Genomic DNA, 22,629 nt, shown 5'->3' with positions numbered 1-22,629 from the left:
CCAAGGCAAAGCCTCTCTCCTCTCCCTTGTGCAGAACCTGACCCTCGAGGGCGCTCACTTTGTGGCCAGCGACATCGCATCCACCAACGGGGTCATTCACGTCATCGATAAGGTATCCGATATATCGATCAGGATTTTTCTGCACCACAAAACTATTAACCTCCTGTGGAGAACGCTGTGCACAGAGCAGCGCTTTGCCCTGCACGTGGTGCTTGCAGGTGATGTGGGGTGTCTGCTCCCCTGCAGGTGCTGACCCCGCTGCGCAGTGCTGTCCTGCCAAGGCTGCTGGCCCGCCTGGAGCAAATGCCCGACTACTCCCTCTTCAGAGGCTACATTATTGTAAGCTTTCACACCATGCTCTCAGTGTTTCAGAGCAGAGGAAGCTCTCTGCTTTGTTTGCATTTCAGACTACCAGTGGTCATTCTGATTTTTTTTTTTTTTTTAATGTGTTTCACAACAGCAATACAATCTGGCTGACGAAATAGAAGCAGCAAACACATACACAGTCTTTGCCCCAAGTGATGATGCCATAGAAAATTACCTAAAGGATAAGAAATCTGCTACTCTGGTATGTATAACTCACAAGGCTTGTCCTAACAGCTCAGTATTTCATCTTTGTTTCAAGTGGATGTGTTATGAGGACACAGGGAGATAGGGAGATTTGTTTCCCAGAAATCCAGTAAATTAGGTTTTGTCTGTAACAACAAAGAAGTTGAAATCTACCTGTATTTTCCTGAGCTGCTGGAAGAGCCTAGCTATTTGTTCTGTTTTGGCCTTCTGTAGATTAAAAACATGGTGACAATTTCCAAGACTCCCCAAACACTCCAGCTTCTCTCACATTGGTCAATCTCTCACCAACACATCCTGCTTCTGCTTCCCCCTCCTAGTCAGGGAGAGCTCTGGGAGCCTCCTGCTTCAGAACAAGATCTAGAAGCCTCGGGAAACACACACCAAATTTTGATGTATAGAGAGTAACTTCATCATTTTACAGTGAAATATGAATCTACTCTACCAACCAGGCATAGAAAAGTTTTCAATTATAGACAATTAAAAGTAGTCCTTATTGACTGAAGATGCCCTTAAAGATTATATCTATATGTATAGATATATAGATATAAAAATATAGCTAGACAGATACAAAAATTACTCTAAACACTCATCACAGTTTATTCCCCTATAGGTTATTCAGGGATTCCCAAAGGAATAAGGAATAGGCATGGAAAGACCATAAAAACACACTCATGAATACACAACCCTTCATGTCAAATGAACCCATGAAGTTCAGGGTCCTAAAAATCATCTGACTTTTCCCTGAAAAAAGTCTTGTCAGTAAGCTTTTGTTTTTTGTTTGGGATTTTGAGAGAGGTTTTTTTTATGTAAAGAAGGTCAGTACAGGAGTGACCAGAAAAAACGCTGAAATGAGTTTTTTAGGTAAACAAACTCCACTCCCCTGACATCAATAATACCCATCATTAATAATGCCATGAAATATTGTGAGTCTTTCTTAAAACTATCCAGATGCTGGCCTTGTCACTCCTGCAGGAATGCTGCAGCAACATTCTCTCTGGCATTTGTACCCTGACATATTTACAAGCTCAAACCCCCTTCTCAGCCTCGTTGGTTTCCTCCCAAGATAAACTATCCTTTTTCTGCTTTATCCCAGCATCTTCCTTCATATTTTCTCCAATTTAAATCAGCTTTATAGATTGCACATATCAGGAGCCACACACCTTGCAGAGGAAGCTTCACCCACGATTTGCCCAGTGGCTTTAATTCTTCCCTGTCTCTTCCAAAAATATTTATCCACACTCTATCCCTACTTGCATGGTCTCCATTTACAGTCAGGAAGCTGAGGAGCACAGGGCTCACATGACCCATCCCAAACCATTTACCAACAACAGCAGAGCCATGGCAAAAGTCCCACGTTCACAAGTGATCAAGCTCCATCTGCTCAGATGGCTTTTGGACACTCTTTTAGTTGTTTCTTGTCACATCATCATTTCCACATCACTACAAGAAGAATTTCTAATAAACTTTGAGAGACACGTTCCTATGAGGCATCAGTCCCAGTAAATATGGATTACACACACATGCAGAAAAATAATTTTCATTTCCACTACTCACCAATGTTTCTTCAGTCTTTCTTCCATCCTTCCAACCTTGCCTGATGTGGTAATCTAAGAAAAGAAAAAAAAAAAATCAAAAAACAACCATAAGGTTAAGTCTGCCTGAGGCTTAACCACTTAGTGAAACACTTGGGAGAACTCTGCTACAGATTGAAGAGTTTGGTACAGGGAGAAGATCCCATTTCTTGGCCCTGATGGGGGTAAAATGTCCTAACTCTGCTAGCGATTAAAGACAGAAATCAAGATGGATCAGTGTTAGCTTTTCCTCCAATTCCTCAAGGTCAGGAGATTAAATAGGGCTGGAAACTGATGGAGATTAGCTCTATCTTAATTCCCACTTTCTCATCTGCAAATATATTTTGCCAAATCTGTGGAACAAGGCCAGCCCTAAGAGATGTCAAGGCCACTCTTTTACTCTGTAGGCACAGCCAGGCAACATCACAAATCTCACATCCTGAAGATGCTTCATGCTTTCCCACACTTTTGAAGGAGCAGGAGCAGCATGGAGATTCAGGATAAGGGGACAGTGAGCAACAGGATTTCCCAGAAGCACATTTTTATTGTAAAGACAAAGTTGCAGCTTCACTGTCTGTTGGCTAGACAGCTCCTAAACTCCCCAAACACTCCAGCTTCTCTCACATTGGTCAATCTCTCACCAACACATCCTGCTTCTGCTCCCCCCTCCTAGTCAGGGAGAGCTCTGGGAGTCTCCTGCTTCAGAACAAGATCTAGAAGCCTTGGGAAACCCACACCAAATTTTGATGTATAGAGAGTAACTTCATCATTTTACAGTGAAATATGAATGTACTCTACCAACCAGGCATAGAAAAGTTTTCAATTATAGACAATTAAAAGTAGTCTTTATTGACTGAGGATGCCCTTAAAGATTATATATATATAGATATATAGATATGAAAATATAAATAGATACAAAAATTACTCTAAACACTCATCACAGTTTATTCCCCTATAGGTTATTCAGGGATTCCCAAAGGAATAAGGAATAGGCATGGAAAGACCATAAAAACACACTCATGAATACACAACCCTTCATGTCAAATGAACCCATGAAGTTCAGAGTCCTAGAAATCACCTGACTTTTCCCTGAATTCAGCTGCCAGCCCTATGCACAGAAACACACTACAGGCTCAAGCAAACCTTGCTCCTCCCAGTTCAGTAGCCTTTCATCCTCCATGGTCAAAAACATTTTCATTGTGGCAAGAATGCAGGCTGACTACAGGAGGGAAAATGAAATAACCTACCCACTGGAGAAGTTTCTCTTTAAATTCAGGCAATCTCTGTTTGGCCTAAACTCTTTGGAAAATGCTCTTTTGAAAACCTAGGAGGTTTTCCATCTTTATTAGGTAACTCAGAATGCAATTGTGTGTTGGCAGGATGAAGGCCAAATCCGCTACCACGTTGTGCTGGATGAGAAGCTCCTGAAGAACAACCTGCACAATGGCATGCACAGGGAGACCATGCTGGGCTTCTCCTACCAGGTTGGGTTCTTCCTCCACAACAGCCAGGTACTGCTGTCTGCACTTGCTGGGAGAAACAGGTTTCCTGCTTTTTACAAATCCAGTTTCAAACTGACATGGAGTCTAAAGGAGCTCTGCATCCCTCGTTAGCTTCTGTGACTCAGCAGCACAAAAGTGGTCACTCAAATGCAAGGCCTGTCTTAGGCCTGCTTAATTTAAAGTCACCCTTGAAGTTATCTTTGATTGAATTTGATTTCAGTTGTGCTGTTCACATTTAAAATTGAATTTTAGGTATTGGTCTCTAGCAGCTTCAAGCCTGAATTCCAGAGCAGTCATTAATCCAACTTCCAAGAGCTATTAGAAACCTGCCCTCAATTATAAAACTTCAAATAAAACTTTTTATAATATTAGTTTTATAATTTCTGTTTTCTGTGGGTTCACTCCACTTTCAATCCTAACAACTCAAAGTGCTGTTCAACAAATATGAATTGCCTTTCAATACCACTCATGGAAAAGTCAGGCACAGCAGATTAAGAGACAGGGCCAGGAAGGGAGCTTGGTCCTCCTTCTCTGTCCCAGAAGTCCCTGTGGGCATAGGCAAAGGAAGATAGAAAGCTTCTACAGAAGTTTCAGCCCTGCTGTTTGCTCTGCCCACTGCTGAGCCTTAACAAAGCACCTACAGTGGGACTTGCTGGTGAGGGCACAATGAGGGTGTGGGGTAGCACTGAGATGATGGAAGCCCCCTCCCTGAAAGAGCAGCTTCTGTTAGGGTTTCCTTGAAGCCCCACATCCCCCAGACACAGCAAACCCACCCTTTTGGCATGCCTTAGGCTCCTTCTTCATAGCTTTTACCCCCCTTGGGAAAAGCTGCTCTGCCAAATCCTGTTGCTCACAAGTTTTAACAGGCTGCAAGCCATCCCCTGCCCTCCAGGGCAGTGAAGCAGTTAAATGCAGCAACTGGAATATGCGTGAGTTTTGGGGAACCCTTTGCTGGTTTTCCTTAGGTGACCCCTGCACATTTTTCTCTTTCTTCCATCTTCTAATGCTCAGGCTAGCACAGAGCCATGGGACACCCCTGCTAGTCTCTAACTGATTGCATGTCTCTTGCAGCTGTACATAAATGATGCTCCTATAAGCTATGCAAATGTTGCCACAGACAGAGGAATTATTCATGGACTGGGAAAGGTGCTGGAAATCCAGAAGAACAGATGTGATATCAATAATACCGTGATCATTGTAAGTGACAGAAGTTCATAGAGAACCTTAAAGCCCCTCAGGGAAACCCACAGCCAAACAAAGCTCAAAAGTATAGGATATGTGATACTACTTCCCAGCAAGGAATGCACACATTTTCCTCAAAGGATATTCCTACCAGAGTTTTTAGCATCTCTTAAGACAACTTTGGTCCTGAAATCAGTGTTCTGACAGTTCGGATAAAATGCAGTCAGAGTAGCTGAATAATAAGAAATTCCTGCGCTCTAATATTCAGATAATATTAGTAATGCATTATTTAATACATCTTCATAACCAGACCACTTGTTTATAAAGTGGGAAGCATCACTTCAGAAGAGCAAATAAAAAATAACCAAATGTTCTTTACTTCTTCCCCCTGGGAGAAGGGTGTCCCCACAGAGCCACTCATAGGGATATTCTTCCTTGCTGAGCAGGACAGCTTCCCTCACCCTCTTTACCAAGGGGGTATCCTGATCATGTACCTCAAGCACTAGATTTAGAAATGTGGCTGGAAATCATTCTTTTTCCATGAAACAACCTGCCTGCAGCTCTGTACAGTCTGTTAACCACCGCTCATTTGTGTTGCATAAGGAGAAGTGCAGAATTTGTTCTCACCCATCAAGCTGTCCCCCAGGAACAAAAGAAATTGTAAGTATTTTTTCATTAATGCTAGGGTCATATCAAAACTGATTATATATGCATTTAATCCTATTTTTTAATATAATTGTCTCAGTTTCACCAAAATATGTATCAGTTATCTCAGCCTGCTACATACATTGCTTATAGTCAAGAGACTCAATCCACCCTGACCTCAGAGATTCTCCATTGGGATTACATAAATATCTTTCCCTTTATTATTTATTTTTTAAAATTAATTATGCCAGTAATGGTATTCCAAAGCAGCTTAAGTCCCATCCGCCTCATCAAAGTAAAAAACTGGCAAAATCAAATTTAACTTTTCATGGGTAAAAAAAAAAAAAAACAAAAACTCATTAACATTTCCTTTACAATGAACAGCTGGATGGATTCTTGTCTCAATCTCCTCACACAAGTGTATATTGAGATCAAAATGTTTCCTCAGCAAACAATCTTTCCCCAATTTTGTTCAGACCTAGAAGATAATTTTTCAACAGCTGTTTTTGCACAACTTCATAACTCAGTTTTCCAAGAAGAATTAGAAAAGTCAGAAAATGTGAAAAACGAAAAAAAAATTATAAAACTTTTGAATAGTATCTGTTTGGTTCTGAGCAAAGACAACTTTAGATATCTTTAAAACACCACAAGACACTAAGTTAAACTGATCATATGTTCCTTTCTATTTCTAAAAGTATTTCCTTCATTTTAATTGTGAATGTGTGAGCCAGTGCACAGCATGCATGAACTTAACGTCCCATTTATTAACACATTTGAATCTCGCTAATCAATATTACTCAGAAGTGCACCTGTTTCTCCAATATTTGCTCAGGCAGGGGTGAAGAAGTACTGTATCCTCACAGAAAACCACATGAGACAGTACACCATCCAGATTGGCTGCAAGCCCAGGTGTGCCAAAACCATCATTGTGAGTTCACTGCTTCTGTTATGGTAAAAACCAGGAACCCCCTTCCCCTGAGCTTCATCCTCCTCATCATCCCCACTAAGCACACACAGCAGGTCAAGGCAGCTCCTGAGTGGATATTTATTGGCCTTTATTCTGGACACAGCAGAGACTGGAAGGTTAAAGACTGGTGATAGCTGCAGCACACAAAGTTCTGCATGGCCAGTGGTGCAGAGGGAGCACAGGCTTGGGAAGGGTAAACCTCTGCTTGCCCCTAGCAATTCTCCACCTCTCCCTGCAGTGGTGAAGGGCACCTGGGTCCCACCAAGGACTGGCAGTGTCAGCCAGTGTCCTGGCACATTGAGAAGTGTGGTCACAGACCAGCAGAGCTGATGTACTGCTAAAAATCACAGAACCAAAGACTAGTTTAGGTTGGAGGGGACCTTAACGTTTATCTAGTCCCAACCACTCTGCCACGGGCAGAAACATCCTCCCCTTGACCAGGTTTCTCACAGCACTCCACAACCTTGCCTTGAACATCCAGGCATGGGTCCACCCATAACTTCTCTGGGAAACCTGTTCCAGTGCCTCACCACAGTAAATAAGTTCTTCCTAATACCCAATATAAACCCACCCTTGTTATATTGCACTGAATAGCTATTTAGTTTCTTGCACTGGGTGTTTGATAATTTGCACTGGGTTTTTGGTAATTTGCACTGTTCACATGATTTGTACCCTATCACCACACGGTCTTCCCCTTTTCCCCCCACAAGTGTCAGCGTTGGGGGTCTCTCCCTGGGTTACCCCTTTACCCCTCTCCTCAGCCCTCCTCACTTGTATCCCTTTGGCTGTGTCCTCTTCCTCTGTCCCCCATTCCCCTGGGTTTAAAAGTCCCCCATGAGAAGGGGAGAGCCTCTTTTCCATCTGGTGGGTCTCCTGGAAATAAGCTTAGGACATTTATCCCCACATGGAGAAGAGTGCTTCTCGTCTTTCGCCTTTTGTCCATGTGAGATTGTGTGGGCTGGGGTACACAGCCAGCTGGATTGGACCCAAACACACCCACCCTCTTTCCCTATCCCTAAAAGCCCCTGTAAAAACCCAGCTCTCCCTGCTTGCCCCTGTCCCTCGGCACAGCATTTCTGCCTTTGCAGAGCAGGGAGTGCTGCGCGGGTTTCTTCGGCGCGCAGTGCCAGCCATGCCCAGGGAGAGCCGGGAGTGCCTGCTTCGGGAACGGCGTGTGCCTGGATGGCATCAACGGCACGGGCACCTGCCAGTGCCAGGAGGGCTTCGTGGGCACGGCCTGCGAGAGCTGCAGCCAGGGCAGATACGGCCAAGGCTGTGACCAAGGTACCCGGCCCCCCAAAGACACGCCAAACCCTCCCCTTTTATCTTCTAACCAGGTTCCAGGAAGGTACTGCACTTCCTAATAGGCAGTGCTTACCTTTTAAGATTTAATAGTCTTAAAAACATCATTAACCCCTTTTCTTTCCCCATTATGGGGTTTCCTTTCTAATCCCTACGCTTTTTACGGGGCTTTCTACTTTGTCACACCACAGACTTAGGAAAGAATCCAGCAAGAACCATCCAGGGGTCCAAACCTTCCCCTTTTATCTCCTAACCATGCTCAGGCCAGGTTCCAGAAAGGTACAGCACTTCCTAATAGGCTAGTCTTAAAAACATCATTAACCCCTTTTCCAGGGACAGTGGCTTCCCCTTTTATCTTCTAATCACATTCAGGCCAGTTTCCAGAAAGGTACAGCACTTCCTAATAGTCCAGGCTTAAAAACATCTTTTCTTTCCTCATTATGGGGTTTTCTTTCTTAAGCCCTAGGCTGGAGACAGGGCTTTCTACTCTGTCACACCACAGACTTAGAAAAGAAGTCAGCAAGACCCATCCACGGGTCCAAACCTTCCCCTTTTATCTTCTAACCATGTTCAGTCCACATTCCAGAAAGGTACAGCACTTCCTAATAGGCCAGGCTTAAAAACATCATTAACCCCTTTTCTTCCCCCATTAGGCTGGAAATTTCTACTCTGAAACAGTAGAAAAGGCTTTCTACAGGGCTTTCTACTCTGTCACACCACAGACTCAGAAAAGAATCCAGCAGGAACCATCCTCTGTAGCACTGCTATTTTCCACCAATTCTTTCCCATTAATATACAGTTTCAGACCCTGTATTTGGGAATAGAGGCAATATAAGCACAGCTTGCATTTAGAGTTATTGCTAAATAATTAGAAACCAAAGGGCACAAGACAGCGCCTTTCTTCAAATAGCCTAGAGCAGAAGGTGCCATCAGCAGGTGATGTCTGGGCCACCCCTGCTGTCCTTCCTGCCCCTTGCTGCCCACATTGCCACACTGCCAGGGACAGTGGCTTGTCCCCATCTCTCCCACAGTGTGCACTTGTGTCCATGGGAAATGCAGCAGCGGGATCGACGGGGATGGCTCCTGTGAGTGTGACGTTGGCTGGAGAGGAGTGACCTGTGACACTGGTGAGTGTCCTGCCTCTTTTCCTCTGAGGGAAAAGGTGAGCATTTCAGAAAAGGACAGAACTACAGCCACAATCAGATCCCAGTGCAGCTTCCCACATGCAGTGAAGCATGGGTCACATTCCTGTGCTATGGCAATTAATTACTGCATTGTTAGAGAGCTGGTTGAGACACCACTCATGACACTGAAACGCTTACTTTGCTAATTCTCTACCTGTGTCACCCTCTATCTGCCCCAAAAAAATATCCCAATTATTAAAGCTATATGTTTTCCAGAGCAGGATTACCCAGCACATTTTGACCCTGAGATCAAAACATCTCAAGTGCTTCTAAAAGTTGATTTAGCTACACAACACCAGATATTAAATTATGTTCTTGTTAATGCAATAAAAAATAATTAGCAAATAAATCATTTTGTGCTGGCTTAGTACAGCTTCTATATCCAATCACATTATATTCTATTTATACATAATTAAAATGTACTCGGTAATTATTTCAAAACTCTAGCTAGAGTTTTGAAAACTCTAGAAATTTAAAAATTTTACAAGTACATTTACAATAGCATTCAAGATCAGTTTTAAATTTCCCCAGGGAAAAAATTATTAATAATTACAGTTTTGTAAGAGGGTTGCTATATATGCTCTGAGAAAACTTTCAGCTCCTTTAGAAAAACCTACCCTTATATAATTCTAGTATTATACAAGACTCACCAGACTAAATACAGGTAGATGACAACAGGTGAAATGTTTTCCTGGCAATATTAAACAACTCTTCCTTGCAAATTAATTTAAGTGGTGTCCACTGATCTATACAGACTCTACAGGTGGAGTCTTATTGTATTTGTTGGGAAGCTCTGACAAAGGCAGGGATGATGAATCTATGTTTTCAGAAGGCTAATTTATTACTTTATGATATTATAGTAGATTAAAAATACTATACTAAAGAATACAGAAAGAATTCTTACTAAATGCTAAAAAGATAATAATAAAAACTTGTGACTCTTTCTAGAGTCTTGACACAACTTGGCTCTGATTGGCCGAAGAGTTAAAACAACTCACACTAAAATCCAATACAACAATTACTTGTAAGTAAACAATCTTTAAACACATACTAAAAAAGCAAAACACAAGAAAAACAAGTGAAATAAAAATTGCTTTCTTTTTCTCTGAAGCTTCTCAGCTTCCCAAGAGAAAAATCCTAAGCAAAAGAATTTTTTCAAAAAACGTGAATGCCACAGAGCCTCTATCGAGACTGAGAGCACAGTTGTCTGTCACACAACTCAGCCTCCAGCTCCACATGGTGGGAACAAAAGACTCTAAAACTAGAAGGATGTTGACCCAAAAGGTTCTGATCCCTACTTCTTTTTTTTTCCACTTGCAGAAATCAAAGAAGACGCATGCAACGCCTCGTGCCACACCAGTGCTAAGTATGTATGAAATGTACTCATTTAGAGGAGAGGGGAGAAAAAGGGCACCTCTTGCAAGGCAAAAATCAAGTCCACCTTGCTCATGGCTTCTCAGCAGCATATCTCAGAGATAAGGAGCAATGTAAATCTAATGTACGCGGTGAAGAGGCCAGAAAGTTCAAATGCCTCCTCTCTTCGTATCAAAATATATAAACAACAACAAAAAATGCTCTCACCAGTCCAGCACCAATATTGGGACACTAACTAATTTTCAGAGGAGCAAGTGAGCCCCACTGAGCCATTTACTGAAGTGCAGCTGTCCCCTCACCACACCAGGCAGCAAGATTTACACAAGTCATGACATCTCAAAGAAACCCAAGGAAAACTGGCTGGAAAGGCTCCTCATTTTCAGCCACAGCTCTTCTCTAAGAGCTGAGAAACCAGAGGGGCAAACCCCCTTTTTCCCAGATGTAGGTCATTCTCTCCCCTGTGTGTTTGTGACCTTCAGTTCACAGCAGCAATATTTTACCAGGATTTTTTGGCAAAACTACGCTCTCAAATTTGCTCATAGGGACCCCACACATTCTGGAATCAAGACTGTATTTCTGACAGAAGCAGTCTTGTGTATTTTTCATCCACTGACATACACCTGTAGGTCTGAGGAGAGGTGCAGGCATGGCAGGAGTAGGGGGCAATGATGAATTGTGCTGGCTGTATCCCTCCAAACTGGGTGCACACAGACAAAAATTGTGCACAGATTTTTGTACAAATACAAATTCTCTAGTTCTGCACAAAAAAATAGGATATTCAAACACCAAAGCATGGAATTGTAATACCTAAAATAATACATCCAAAACATATTTGAAAAGCTTGGTCCAGCTAGGTCCATTTTTATGGTTTTAGCTACCTCTTACTGTACAGTTAAATGCCTTGTTATTTCTATGCAACATTACCTTCAGAAACAGCCACAAAAACAAGGGCTATACAAAAGACCTGCCCAATTTTTTTTTTTCCTCTCTGTTAAATGATGCCTCCCCTCCTTTTATTTCATTAGCTGCCTCCTCCTATCAAATGGCACTGCCTATTGCAAGTGTGCAGCTGGCTTTGAGGGGAACGGGACATTCTGCACAGGCAAGTGAACTTTGTTTCTTCCCTTTGAAAAATTATAAAAAAAAAAAATTAAAAAAGAAACCAAAGAAGAATGCTTGAAGCACTCTCTGGTCACAGTAGAGCTGGTGAGAGATGAGCAGTTCCCTATGCACCAGTTAAAAAACAGGAATTGTTGCCAGCAAACAGCAGCCCAACAGGTGCAGATTCACGGCAAACAAAGGGCTCCAAATCTCCAAGTTGTGAGGCATTGTGCTCAGGGAGAGCAGAGAAAAGGGAACATGCTGTGCACAACCCCAGCCCCATTGTTTGCAGAGTAATGAAACCTGGTCTGTGACTTTTACTCCCTTTCCCAACAAAGCCCAGCGAAGAGAGGCCAATTCAGGGCACAATAACACTTCCAGCTATTGGAAGCTGTATAGCTCAACCACTTCCTCAGCTTTCTGAACTTGCTCAGGTTTCTGGTGTGGCAAAATCCATTTCTTTAGACTAGAGAGATTTAAGAGACCCTCAGAAAGGGATAATAGCACCTTATTCCAGATGTTCCTCCAAAAATCTGGGTTATCCAAAACAGACTGCTTCCAGCTACACTAATCATAATTAATTATATTTTTTCTTAATTCTTAACTGATTAAAATACTAATGTTTTTCAAACAGAGGCCTATTTTTTTACTTATTCACAATGGCTGGCAGCATCCTAATCCCAGATTTTGCCACTCTTACTCTGCCTGTTTTCATTTTCTCTTCTGGCACAAACCAGACAAATCCATTTTAATCTGTTGGGGGGCAATTCCCCATGGGCAGGAAGAGCTGGGTGACACAGATCACCCATAGCAACTCTAGTTGCAGAAAAACATCAACTCCCTGGCCTGAAATTGATCAAAGAGCCATTTAGTGTCATTTGAAGCAAAACTTAAGGCAAATTTCAGGCTGATTTGGGTCACACTGAAGATCAGACCAGGCTCCCTCCCTTCCTGCTCTCAAGTTGTGAGCATCCAGCTCATCCAAAGCTGGAGTAACATTATGAGTATCCATCTGAATAAGAACCCAGACTTGTTGTCACAGCAGGGCTAGGTGGTATTATACTCTAGGCCTCCTGCAAGAGAAGTTATATGATCTGTCTGCAGAAAATTCAAGCTCAGGGAACACTTAAATGGCTATTTAAACTAGAGATGAACACAAACATTCATCTCTTTTTTTGGTGTTTTGTTGAAATGGGCAGAATTGGAAGATGGAAAGTTACTGAAAGTCAGTCCTGGATGAATTCTAACATTCCAGATTAGAAACACCATTTCAGCTTTCCCTCTGGAAACAATAACATGTATTAAATAACTGGCACCAATGAAATCTGTGGCCTCCTAATTCAGAAAGACTCATTCAAAAAATGTTAGTAAATCTGTGGGGGTACCAGTTTTCAGTTTCTCTGGGTCTGGATTGAAGGCACTATAGACAGTAATTTGTGTTTGGATTCAGATGTTTATTATTTATTATCAGTAAAACAGTCTCACTACTGTGAGTTCAGCAGCTTTTCATTAGAAGGCACAAAATGGCCAACAATCTCTTGTTACAAGGTCATTTAAGACTAAACTATCCAATTAAGAATTGACATCTAGATTATTTTCCCTTTTAACCCAATAACTGATCCCACAGACCCTGCAATGCAGAATTTCTGCCCAATTGCAAAATGCCACCCAAACCCATGGAGAAGAAGGAAGAAGAAGCATGAAGAAGGAACTCAGGATGACCCCCTGTGCCCTCCATCTTACTTCCATCCACAACATAGTAAAAATCCTAAAACCTAAATTTCTCACCAAATGATACACCTGCACTACTCTCTATAATCTATTTCACATTTTTGTGGGTTCTAGTCTATCTTGAAGTCCAGGAGACTTTCTCCATGAATGAGGGTCAAAGTCAATGCTCCCCTGGGGGTTAGGGCACCCCAGAGCAGAGAAATATTCCCAGTGCCCTGGTTTCCACATAAATCCTTTAAAAAAGGAGACAGATAATCATGAGAAGCAAGAAGCCAGTCCAGCACACTGGTTTAATCTCTGCTGTTGTCCCTGTTCAGCTATTGATGCTTGTGGGAGCAACAACGGGGGCTGTTCCTCCAAGGCAGAGTGCAGGAGAACAACACCGGGGAACAGAGCCTGCGTCTGCAGCGCCGGCTACACGGGGGACGGGATCGTCTGCCTGGGTAAGCACACACCCTGCCCTGCCTCTGCATCACACTGCAAAGCCACAGTGTTACAAATCAGAAGCTCGGCTAGGCCAATATTCAAGCAGCAACCAATTTATTAATTAACATGGTGAAGTATGAGCAATACAGTGCTGCGTACAGTGGGGGAAGTTTTCCCTCTGACTGCACACCCATAGTTGAGGCTTACAGGTATTTACAGGGGTACTCATCAGCTTTCTCAGCAGTTTCTATTCCCAGTTTTTACTCATCAGCAGTTTCTATTCCCAATTTTTATGTCACAATTCTATACACTATTGTGATTTAGTTTTTCTCAGGACGTTTCTCAAAAGGAGTATCCCAGATGGTGGTGGTCTGGTTTCCAAAAGAAGAAAGATGAATCCCATCTGGTGAGGTCCAGCTCCCCAGATGTGGGTCCACCTTTTAATTACAAGGATTATAAATCTTATAACAGTGATATCCAGCTTCCCTTGGTCAAAACTATTAATCCTTGAGTTGATGTTCATCTTCCTTTCTCCAGCTGCTTTTCTCTGTTTTGTTAAGGCATGAGATAAGCATGTTTCCTTTATATATATTCCAAAGCTATAGTTTCAAGGATACAAGCAATATTCTAAAATTATACTTCAAAAGGTTATTATTGCAGAACTCTTTAAGGCTTAACTACAAGCAAAAAGCAACATCCTTAACGCTTCCAATGCTCCTGAATCAACTAAGGTTAATTGCAAACAAAGGATAGGTTCAAAGGCCTTCTTCCATGCTTTACTTTCTTCAGTTATTATTAGAATTCTCAACTGTCCCATGGTCAGTCTCCACACATATCACAATCACAAACACACACGTTGCCTGTATGTACCTGACACGACACACAGCTTTGTATTTCACAACAGGAGAGAGGTTTCCTCTAGGGGGATGTTCCTCCTCCCACACTGACCCACAAGTGCAGCTGGCTGATACTACATCACCTGATGCCAAAGGCAACTTTCCCTGCCACAGGGCTGGTACTACTTGGCACACCATGCATCTGCAGCAGTGTGGTGTGGCACCAAAAATTATCAAACATCATCTACCCCTAGCAAGGATAACCCCATCTCCAGCAGCTTAATACACACACTCCTCTGACCATTACAGACAGACTTTTAGGTACTGTACCACACCTCCCCAGGGTTGGTTTCAGAAATGCTGCTGGCAGTGCTTTAGCCTCCACCAAGACAACTGAAGACCTAGACCGAGGTAGACCCAGCCCAAGTAACTGAGGGGATGAATTTTGTCATAAATCTGCATTCCTAATATGCTTTACTAAAAATTTATTCTCCTTGGGTTTTCAGAATTACTCTCTCTTTATTACACTGTTTCTGTTTTATAAAGAAATCAACCCTTGTCTGGTGAACAATGGTGGATGTGATAGAAATGCAGAATGCACGCAGACTGGACCCAATCAAGTGAGTACTTTGTTAGTGAAGAAAAATAGGCCTAGTCAAGTGTTTATTGTTGGGTAAAGAAAGATTTCCCCATGTCAACTTTGTTTTTAAGTAGAAAACTGAATTTCATAACAATTCTGAAAAGTATGTGCTTCTCTCAAGAAGGCATTTGAGGGGGAGTGCAGACAAACATAAAAAAAATCTACTTCAGTGAAAGAAATCCAGAACTGCAGAGGAAAGCAGTGTTTTGCTATTTCAAGTGGTTGTTTTTCTCCTTTGAGAGGTTTTGATGTGAAAAGCTGTAAGTTTGAAAGTATTGCTAGAGGATGTTTCTGTAATTGTTATAGAAACTGTTCATGGAAAAAAATCCATTTTAGACTAGCTCTTCTTCCTTCACTGTTCAGATGTATCCACAAGGAAACAAAATGTCCCAAACCATAGCTCTTGCATAGGGAGCCCACTCACTCTCCTGCTGATCTCTAGAAGTAGTAGCTACAACCTGTTTGTTTATTCTTCCTTACCTATGAGAATGTAATTAACATCAGAGTAATAACAACCTCCACTACAAAACCCCAGCATGGCAAAGTTATAGGATACAAATGCATCTATTTTCTCTATGGCTCTCACTCATCCAGGAAATACACAAACACTACTATTAGACTCCCTCCCAGTTTAATTTCTACTTCCCAGTTTTATTTCTGCTGCAGAAATCTCACTGAAGTTTCAAACTCCAACATATTAAATGTACATTCTAATTTCAGAACAATTATGAGTGAATTGGAGAATATAATTCATTTCTTTGCAACTATTTCTCATCTTTGTGATAACTGCAAATGTAAAATACAGTAACCAGGAGAAAATGTCAGCTACATTTCCACTGCATGGGAAGTTGCCAGTAACACACAATTCCAGGTGTTTTGAAGCTACTTTTCATCACTTAAAAAAAACACAGGGGAAGGAAAGGGATGAGAGAGGAATACCAACCTATGTAAAAAAACATGAGGGAAATAAATTGAGGGTTTAGCCTGTTTTGTCAGCAAGACAATAACATGCAGATGTCAGAGGGGTCATTTCAAATGAACAGGACAGCAGAGAGGACAGACACACCAGAGATGGATAGACAAAAAAAGGCAGATAGAGCCTAATGAAAAATATTACTTCCCAATCTCAATCTATGGTTACTCATACTGGCCAGGAAACTGTTTTGGGAGACATAATGTACTTTTAACTTAATAAACTCCACATCATATCACAATGAAATTATCTGGAAAAAAAGTAAACTGTATATTTGTGTGTTGAAAAAAAAAATCAATCATTTTTCCATGTATGCCTGTTTTCTGATTTTGCTTCATAGGCAGTATGTAATTGCCTGAAGGGATATTCTGGAGATGGCAAAACCTGCACCTATATCAGTCTGTGTTCACAAGTGAGTATCCATTTAAGGAGACAATTTCAGATCTCATTATAATCATTGTAATTACACTTTTGGGAGTTGTATGCATTCTAAACTAAGTTAGGTGTGCTAAGAATCTATTTACATTAACTTGGCTAATCTTTGAGTGTTCTTGGTTCAGCTTTAGTTCTTTCAGTATGGGAGAAACTAAAGATGCAGGAAGGGCTTTTCCCCAACTGCAGCCTGGACATAACATAAGGGAGGGCCTGGACTATCTATTATTTTAATGGCCTATCAATTCAGTCTTAAATACCTCAGCTCAAATTCAATGCAGAAAAACAGACCCTGGTCTGTAGTGCCAAAACCTAAGTCAGCAAATTATTTGTCATTGAGAATTCCTACAAAAATCCAACAAATCCATTTCCTTCCACAACACCCAACCCTGGACATGCCATGGCACCACCCATTCTGTGCCTCACTTGTCACTGCAGGCTGAAAATCAGCCCCATTTGTTTAGCACAAGCTGGCTCACACGCTGCACGCCCCATATTGGCAGCCAGCGTGGCTCTCTGCACCAGCTGTACTACTCTGCCTCTTGGCAAGCTGCAGCAGGGACATATCCACTCTTCTGTGAACATTAATCCTCTGTGCTCTGAGCACAGCAACAACAATTCTCACCCTCCCAGCCTGGCCTCTCAGACCTTGAAAGGTTGCAGAGATGAAAGAGCAAGGGCAAAAACACAACCTGGAGGAAGGGGAGTTTAAAGTTATGAGCCATTGCTGCCTATGATTTTGAATTCTCTTGCTTTTCTCCTGTGCTGTGTTCCAGCAGCTTTGATTCCACTTGACTAATTATGCCAGGCTAACTATGAGTTAAAAATCAAGATCATCCTGAGGAGCATCAATGTCATATCAGAGGCTAGCCTGGCTTCACAATGACCAAGCCTCTGTGCAGCAAAGCTTCACAGGTAGCCAAGGCTCTGCCTAAGCCAAGCCAAACCCACAGGAAATCCACCCAAACCCATTCCTTACAGTCAGGTGTCTCTCTGACCCATCAGGCCTCACTGGAGCTCCCAAAGGAGTTTCTGCTCCCTCTCATGGCCCATGAGAAAAGATCCCTGAGACGATCAGTAACAGAAAGGACACCATGAAACAAGTACAAGAAGAAAAAAAACCAAAGAAAGCTTTTCCCCCAATTTGATCTCAAGCCCAGGATAAAAACTTATTTGCAAGCTGAGGTTGTAACAGAGGAGCACCTACTTGTGACTGAGCAGAGCTATGAGCCCCCACAGCTGCTCCTGGGTGAGGGATGCTTTGGTTTAGCACAAGGAGCTCTCTGGAGGCAGACAGCTGGGTGAGATGCACCCACTGCTCCAAGCCTGATGCTGGACTCAGGTGCAGGCAGGAGATGTTTCAGAGACAAGGACAAGGCAAGTCCCTGTTACAGCTGACCTGGGCCATCAGACAGTCCTGTGCTATGCTCCTCCATAAATTCAGGCTCCTGGCACCATCCCAGTGATTTACAGTGTGTAAATAGTTCCCCTTAATAATAATATATTATTATATATTTATTATTTCTATATTATATATTTATTTATATAAAAATAATAAAAATAGATCTGCATTGGCAGAGAAGCTAAGACTCATCCCTAAGGTGCAGAGTGAGACTTGCATGCAAATATTTTGCTTCCTCGCAGCATCATGAACTAAATACATTAAGGAGGGAATCAAAACTAAGTCCTCTGCATGCAAGGAGACTTATTTTTTATAAATCCTAAATGCTTTTTAATGTTTGGAAGAAAATATATGCCATCAGATGTTCCAGCAAGATGTGGTTTCAGAAAGATCTTGCAATTAAACCTTTCTGAATTATATAAATGGGGGGGAAAGGTGAATTGGAATTGTTTTACACACCTGGCAATGAAGGAATTATATATTTTAAACTTTACCCTTACAAGAATAATGGAGGCTGCAGTGAATTTGCCGTCTGTAATGACACTGAGCTGACAGACAGGACCTGCACCTGCAAACCCAACTACATTGGGGATGGATTTAAGTGCAGAGGCAACATCTTCCAGGTAAAGTGCTTCACATGTTTGCTGTCCCCTATTTTTCTTCCCATGGTTAGTTAATACAATGGTTGAAACACATCACTTTTTTCTTGGACAAAGCTGTACCCTGGAATTTGAAGTTATCCCAATCCAAGAAACCAGGGATAGGAGCAGGATGCTGCAAGATAACTTTAACTGCCAAAACAAACAAAAACCCTAATGGAAAATCATTGTGACTGGAGTATTAGGGAGTTTTAGGTTCCAAAGAAGCCTGCTGTTTGGCAGAGTAAGGTAAGAACAGGACAGAAGCAATACAGATATGCAGAACTTACTCCAAACGTGGAGTTCCCTTTCTTGCCTGAGTGCTGCATTTGTTTGCACTCCACAGATGTTGCCTCAGATTTGCAGCATTGTTACAGTGTCCTGTTCTTAATTGCAGGAACTTCTGAGGAACTCCAACACATCTAAGTTTTATTTTCACTTACAGGTAAGCAAAGGTTGAGTGGTTGGGGTTTGTTGGGTTTTTGGGGGGGATTCTCGTCCTTTTTTTTCCCCTCCAAAATTGTAGAGCAGAGAGAAGTAGACAAGAACCTGGTATGCAACAACTTCCTTCAGTGTAATTGGGACTGGATTTGGATTGTCAGTCACTAATACTTGAGATGCTGTAATGTAAGCTATTAAGTGTCACTAAAACAGTATTAATGACCTATTAATAATCAAGACTGAAGTGCCAGAGAAAGGTGAAGCCTCCAGATGTCATCACAGGCCCCCAGCCAGGTAATAATTAGCATTGACTCCATGAGTGCAGAAGGCTGATCAATTGCTTTGTTATTCTATCTTACACTATACTTATTTAAGAAGCTCATCACCCTTACAGACAGTCCAATACAGACAGATCCAATTGGTCAATCAATCCAAACACCATCACCAGTGGCCAGTTAAGAAATCACCCTTTGGTAAACAAATTTCCATGACACATTCCACATGTGCTCAACAACAGGTGCAGCAAGTGGAGATAAGAATTGTTTCTCGTTCTTTTCTCTGATCTTCTCACAGCCTTCCCCAGGAAAAGGCCTAGGAAAGTTGTGCCTATTGCTCTCTATGGAGAGAGCTGTGTCTACTTCCAGACTGGGCATAAAACTGAAGCTTTCACCCATTCACAGTCTGGGATCTGCCAGCACATCTCTTGTGAATTCTGAAGCAGGAATATACCCCTCATTTACTGCTGTCATCTTATTGCAGGGGTTCCATACTGTTGTCTCCTGTCACAAAAGTTCCATACCTTGGTGTTCCTTGTGGGCATCTCCTCAGAGCACTGACTCTTTCTTCTTCACAAAGCAGCCAACTGACTCCAGTTCCCCTCTCAACCACCCACCCCACCCTTTTATAGCACTCTTCTTCCCATTGGTTACAGCTGTGGCCTGTTAAAGTCAGGCCTGTTCCTAATCTTTGATAATTGGCCCAGCTGCAACTCCTTAGGGGTAAGGTTACTCTCTACACTATCTTTATTTTCCTTTATTCTATCCCCCTACAATTTACTACCCTTTCTGCATCTCCAAATGGCAACAATTTCAGCTGCCTCCCTGAAACATCACAGGGTGCTCTGCATCTTGCAAGACAGCCAGCATGCAGCCAGCTCTTACTGATTTTTTGGGTCTGGTGACAGCAACTCTCTGTTTAATCTCTACCTCAAGGCAGAACAGACCTGTATATTGGCCTGCTAACCTAAAGATCTATGATCCAGTTGCAGTTTTGCTACCATGGTAGACAGGTGGCTTCCTCTTGCTTTAAGAGAGCTCTCGATCAGGGATACAAGCATCATAAAGTCACCCCAGGACAGGTCATTGCAAAGTGCCTGCAATAGGCCAGGTCCATTTGTATTCCTGAGAGTAATTAATTTAATTCCCTCATCTCCTGTTTCTTTTTTCAGAGGAGATAAAGATATGGCTATAAGACAAAATCTTGTATCCAATACCTGTGGGCAAAGGTGACAGATGAGGTTAGGAGTCAAAGCCCACACGAGCAATTTCTCTCACCCTTGTGTTGCAGGGAGGGGAACTCATCATGTGGCAGCAATGGAGCTGCAGGCACCACCCTGCCCTCCACAGGGCAGTCCCTGTCACTGTGTGGCATCACATGCATTAACTCATTGCTGTTTTTTCCTCTTCCATTTGGCAGGCCTTGTCCATCAGAGATATCTCAGGCCCTGGCCCTTTCACCCTGTTTGTCCCTCACACAGACATACTGAAGAGTGACCCACGGGTGAGTAAAAGGGCTCAGAACAAATGAGATTTTCTCCTCACATGCCTTGCCCAGCTGCTTCTCAGCCCCCCCATTCCCCACTGCAGGTCAAGGACTGGATTGCCAAAGGAGTGATGGCTCAGGTGCTCCGGTACCACATGGTGGCTTGTGCCAGCCTGCTCTACAAGGACCTGACAGCCATCACCAACGTCACCTCTCTCCAGGGTGACTTCATACACATCAGCTACTCCCAGGTAACCAAACATGGAGAGACAGGGAACAGAACAGCAAAGCAGTCCGCTCTCATTCACCTTTTTAAAAATTTCAATGGTTTCTGTGGAATTTTTCTTCACTTGGGGTCACCAAATGTGGTGGGGTTCACAGGGGTCTCAGAACAAGGGAAGAGATGAGAATCTTGACTCCATGTTTCAGAAGGCTGATTTATTATTTTAAGATATATATTATATTAAAAGAAAATTGTATATTAAAACTATACAAAAAGAATAGAAGAAAGGACTTCATCAGAAGGCTAGCAAGGAATAGAAAGGAATAGTAACAAAAGCTCGTGACTCTCAGAGAGTCCGAGCCAGCTGACTGTGATTGGCCATTAATTAGAAACAACCAACATGAACCAATCCAAGATGCACCTGTTGCATTCCACAGCAGCAGATAATTATTGTTTTTCTTTCCCTCTGAGGCTTCTCAGCTTCTCTGGAGAAAAATCATGCAAAGGGATTTTTCAGAAAATGTCATGGCAACAGTTTCCTTTCCCCCTCTGATGCACAAAAACAAATAAATTACTTTTAGCTAAGATTGCTTGTTCAGCTGAAGAGTTCAGCACTTACTTGGTATTCCAAAAGTCAAGTTCTACAACCCTTGCTTTGACACAAGCAATTTTATCCTCAGACTCTGGCTTTATGAGCATGAGGAGAGTTTGATAAAACAAAGAAAGCTGCAATACTGTTTGCTGCAAAGAAAAGGTGGTCTGGGCTCATGATATCAAAGAAATTCAGCATCAGCCTCACTTTCCTACAAGTTTTCACAGAAAAAAATACTTATGTTGCCTTTCCAGAACTCGCTGGTTTTGAACAACAAAGCTGAAATTGTGCTCAGTGATACTGTTGGCACAAATGGTGTGATCCATGTCATAAACCAAATCCTGGTCCCTTCACAGATGCAGGATTTCCCCCTCAAGAAGGTATGTGCAGCTTATCATCATTGCCAACCCAGGGGGTTTCCACAGTTACCATCAGATATATAAATCATGTAAGTCAACAAAAAAGTGACGCTAAAAAGACCTTATACAAACAAATAAAAACAAATAAATATTATATTTCAAATTCACCAGAATCACAGATAAAGTAAGGACAGTATAAGAGGATTTCTGCAGAGGGTTTTTACAGCAGCTTTGATTTTATAACAAAAAGTGACTTACAGGAAAAAGCAAGCTCTTATCTACTTTTTTAATACCCAAATTATGTACTTCTTAGGTAAATTACTGACTTTTCTTTCTTTGTAGGAAAGCCTTAAAATGGTTGCAGCCAAGCATGGGTACATTCTGTTCAGCACTTTGCTAGAGGTAAGGACATAAGAGACAGGAGCAACTGGGGAGAGGTTGTAAATTTTTTTTTTTTAAGACAAAAACACACAGAGAACATGTCATCATTGGTAGGATTTTGATCAGGAGAGCCAAAGGGCTCACCATACAGTACACAAGAACCCTGCTCACCACCAGTCACACTCCCTCAGAGTTTGGGGCTGTCAAGCAGACCCACAGCCACCTTTCCCTTCCCCACTCAGCTCTGTCCTACTGCACATCAAGTTCAACTCACACATTAAAGTCAAGCTATTTGCAGGCAGCCCACAGAGCACCACACCCCAGTTCCACCTGACTTTCACCCCACAGGGTCAGTGTCACTTTGGACAGGGCATTAATGGCTCTGTTGTTGCTGTG

General features: G+C 42.3%; 1 protein-coding gene and 1 long non-coding RNA gene across 2 annotated transcripts in view; one reads left to right on the top strand and one right to left on the bottom strand.

The window, feature by feature from the left end:
* Positions 1-22,629, top strand: part of STAB2 (stabilin 2) — an 82,375-nt gene that overhangs the window by 41,615 nt on the left and 18,131 nt on the right. The window contains exons 29-48 of the mRNA XM_054631551.2: positions 35-112; positions 247-339; positions 461-568; positions 3,521-3,652; positions 4,715-4,840; positions 5,429-5,485; positions 6,303-6,398; positions 7,526-7,721; positions 8,771-8,866; positions 10,244-10,289; positions 11,323-11,399; positions 13,447-13,572; positions 14,938-15,011; positions 16,345-16,416; positions 18,342-18,461; positions 18,874-18,921; positions 20,613-20,696; positions 20,783-20,929; positions 21,748-21,873; positions 22,195-22,254. Coding sequence (XP_054487526.2) covers positions 35-112; positions 247-339; positions 461-568; positions 3,521-3,652; positions 4,715-4,840; positions 5,429-5,485; positions 6,303-6,398; positions 7,526-7,721; positions 8,771-8,866; positions 10,244-10,289; positions 11,323-11,399; positions 13,447-13,572; positions 14,938-15,011; positions 16,345-16,416; positions 18,342-18,461; positions 18,874-18,921; positions 20,613-20,696; positions 20,783-20,929; positions 21,748-21,873; positions 22,195-22,254 — 1,962 coding nt within the window. The remainder of the gene's footprint in view (positions 1-34; positions 113-246; positions 340-460; positions 569-3,520; positions 3,653-4,714; positions 4,841-5,428; positions 5,486-6,302; positions 6,399-7,525; positions 7,722-8,770; positions 8,867-10,243; positions 10,290-11,322; positions 11,400-13,446; positions 13,573-14,937; positions 15,012-16,344; positions 16,417-18,341; positions 18,462-18,873; positions 18,922-20,612; positions 20,697-20,782; positions 20,930-21,747; positions 21,874-22,194; positions 22,255-22,629) is intronic.
* LOC143694090 (uncharacterized) overlaps positions 1-22,629 on the bottom strand; it is a 218,745-nt gene that overhangs the window by 178,276 nt on the left and 17,840 nt on the right. The window contains exon 2 of the long non-coding RNA XR_013182294.1: positions 2,125-2,177. This is a non-coding gene — a long non-coding RNA (uncharacterized LOC143694090). The remainder of the gene's footprint in view (positions 1-2,124; positions 2,178-22,629) is intronic.

Source organism: Agelaius phoeniceus, chromosome 5 (genome assembly GCF_051311805.1).
Source record: "Agelaius phoeniceus isolate bAgePho1 chromosome 5, bAgePho1.hap1, whole genome shotgun sequence".
In the NCBI taxonomy this organism is placed as follows: Eukaryota; Metazoa; Chordata; class Aves; order Passeriformes; family Icteridae; genus Agelaius; species Agelaius phoeniceus.
Note: the sequence above shows the minus strand (reverse complement) of the source record. Positions and strands in the feature narration are given on the sequence as shown.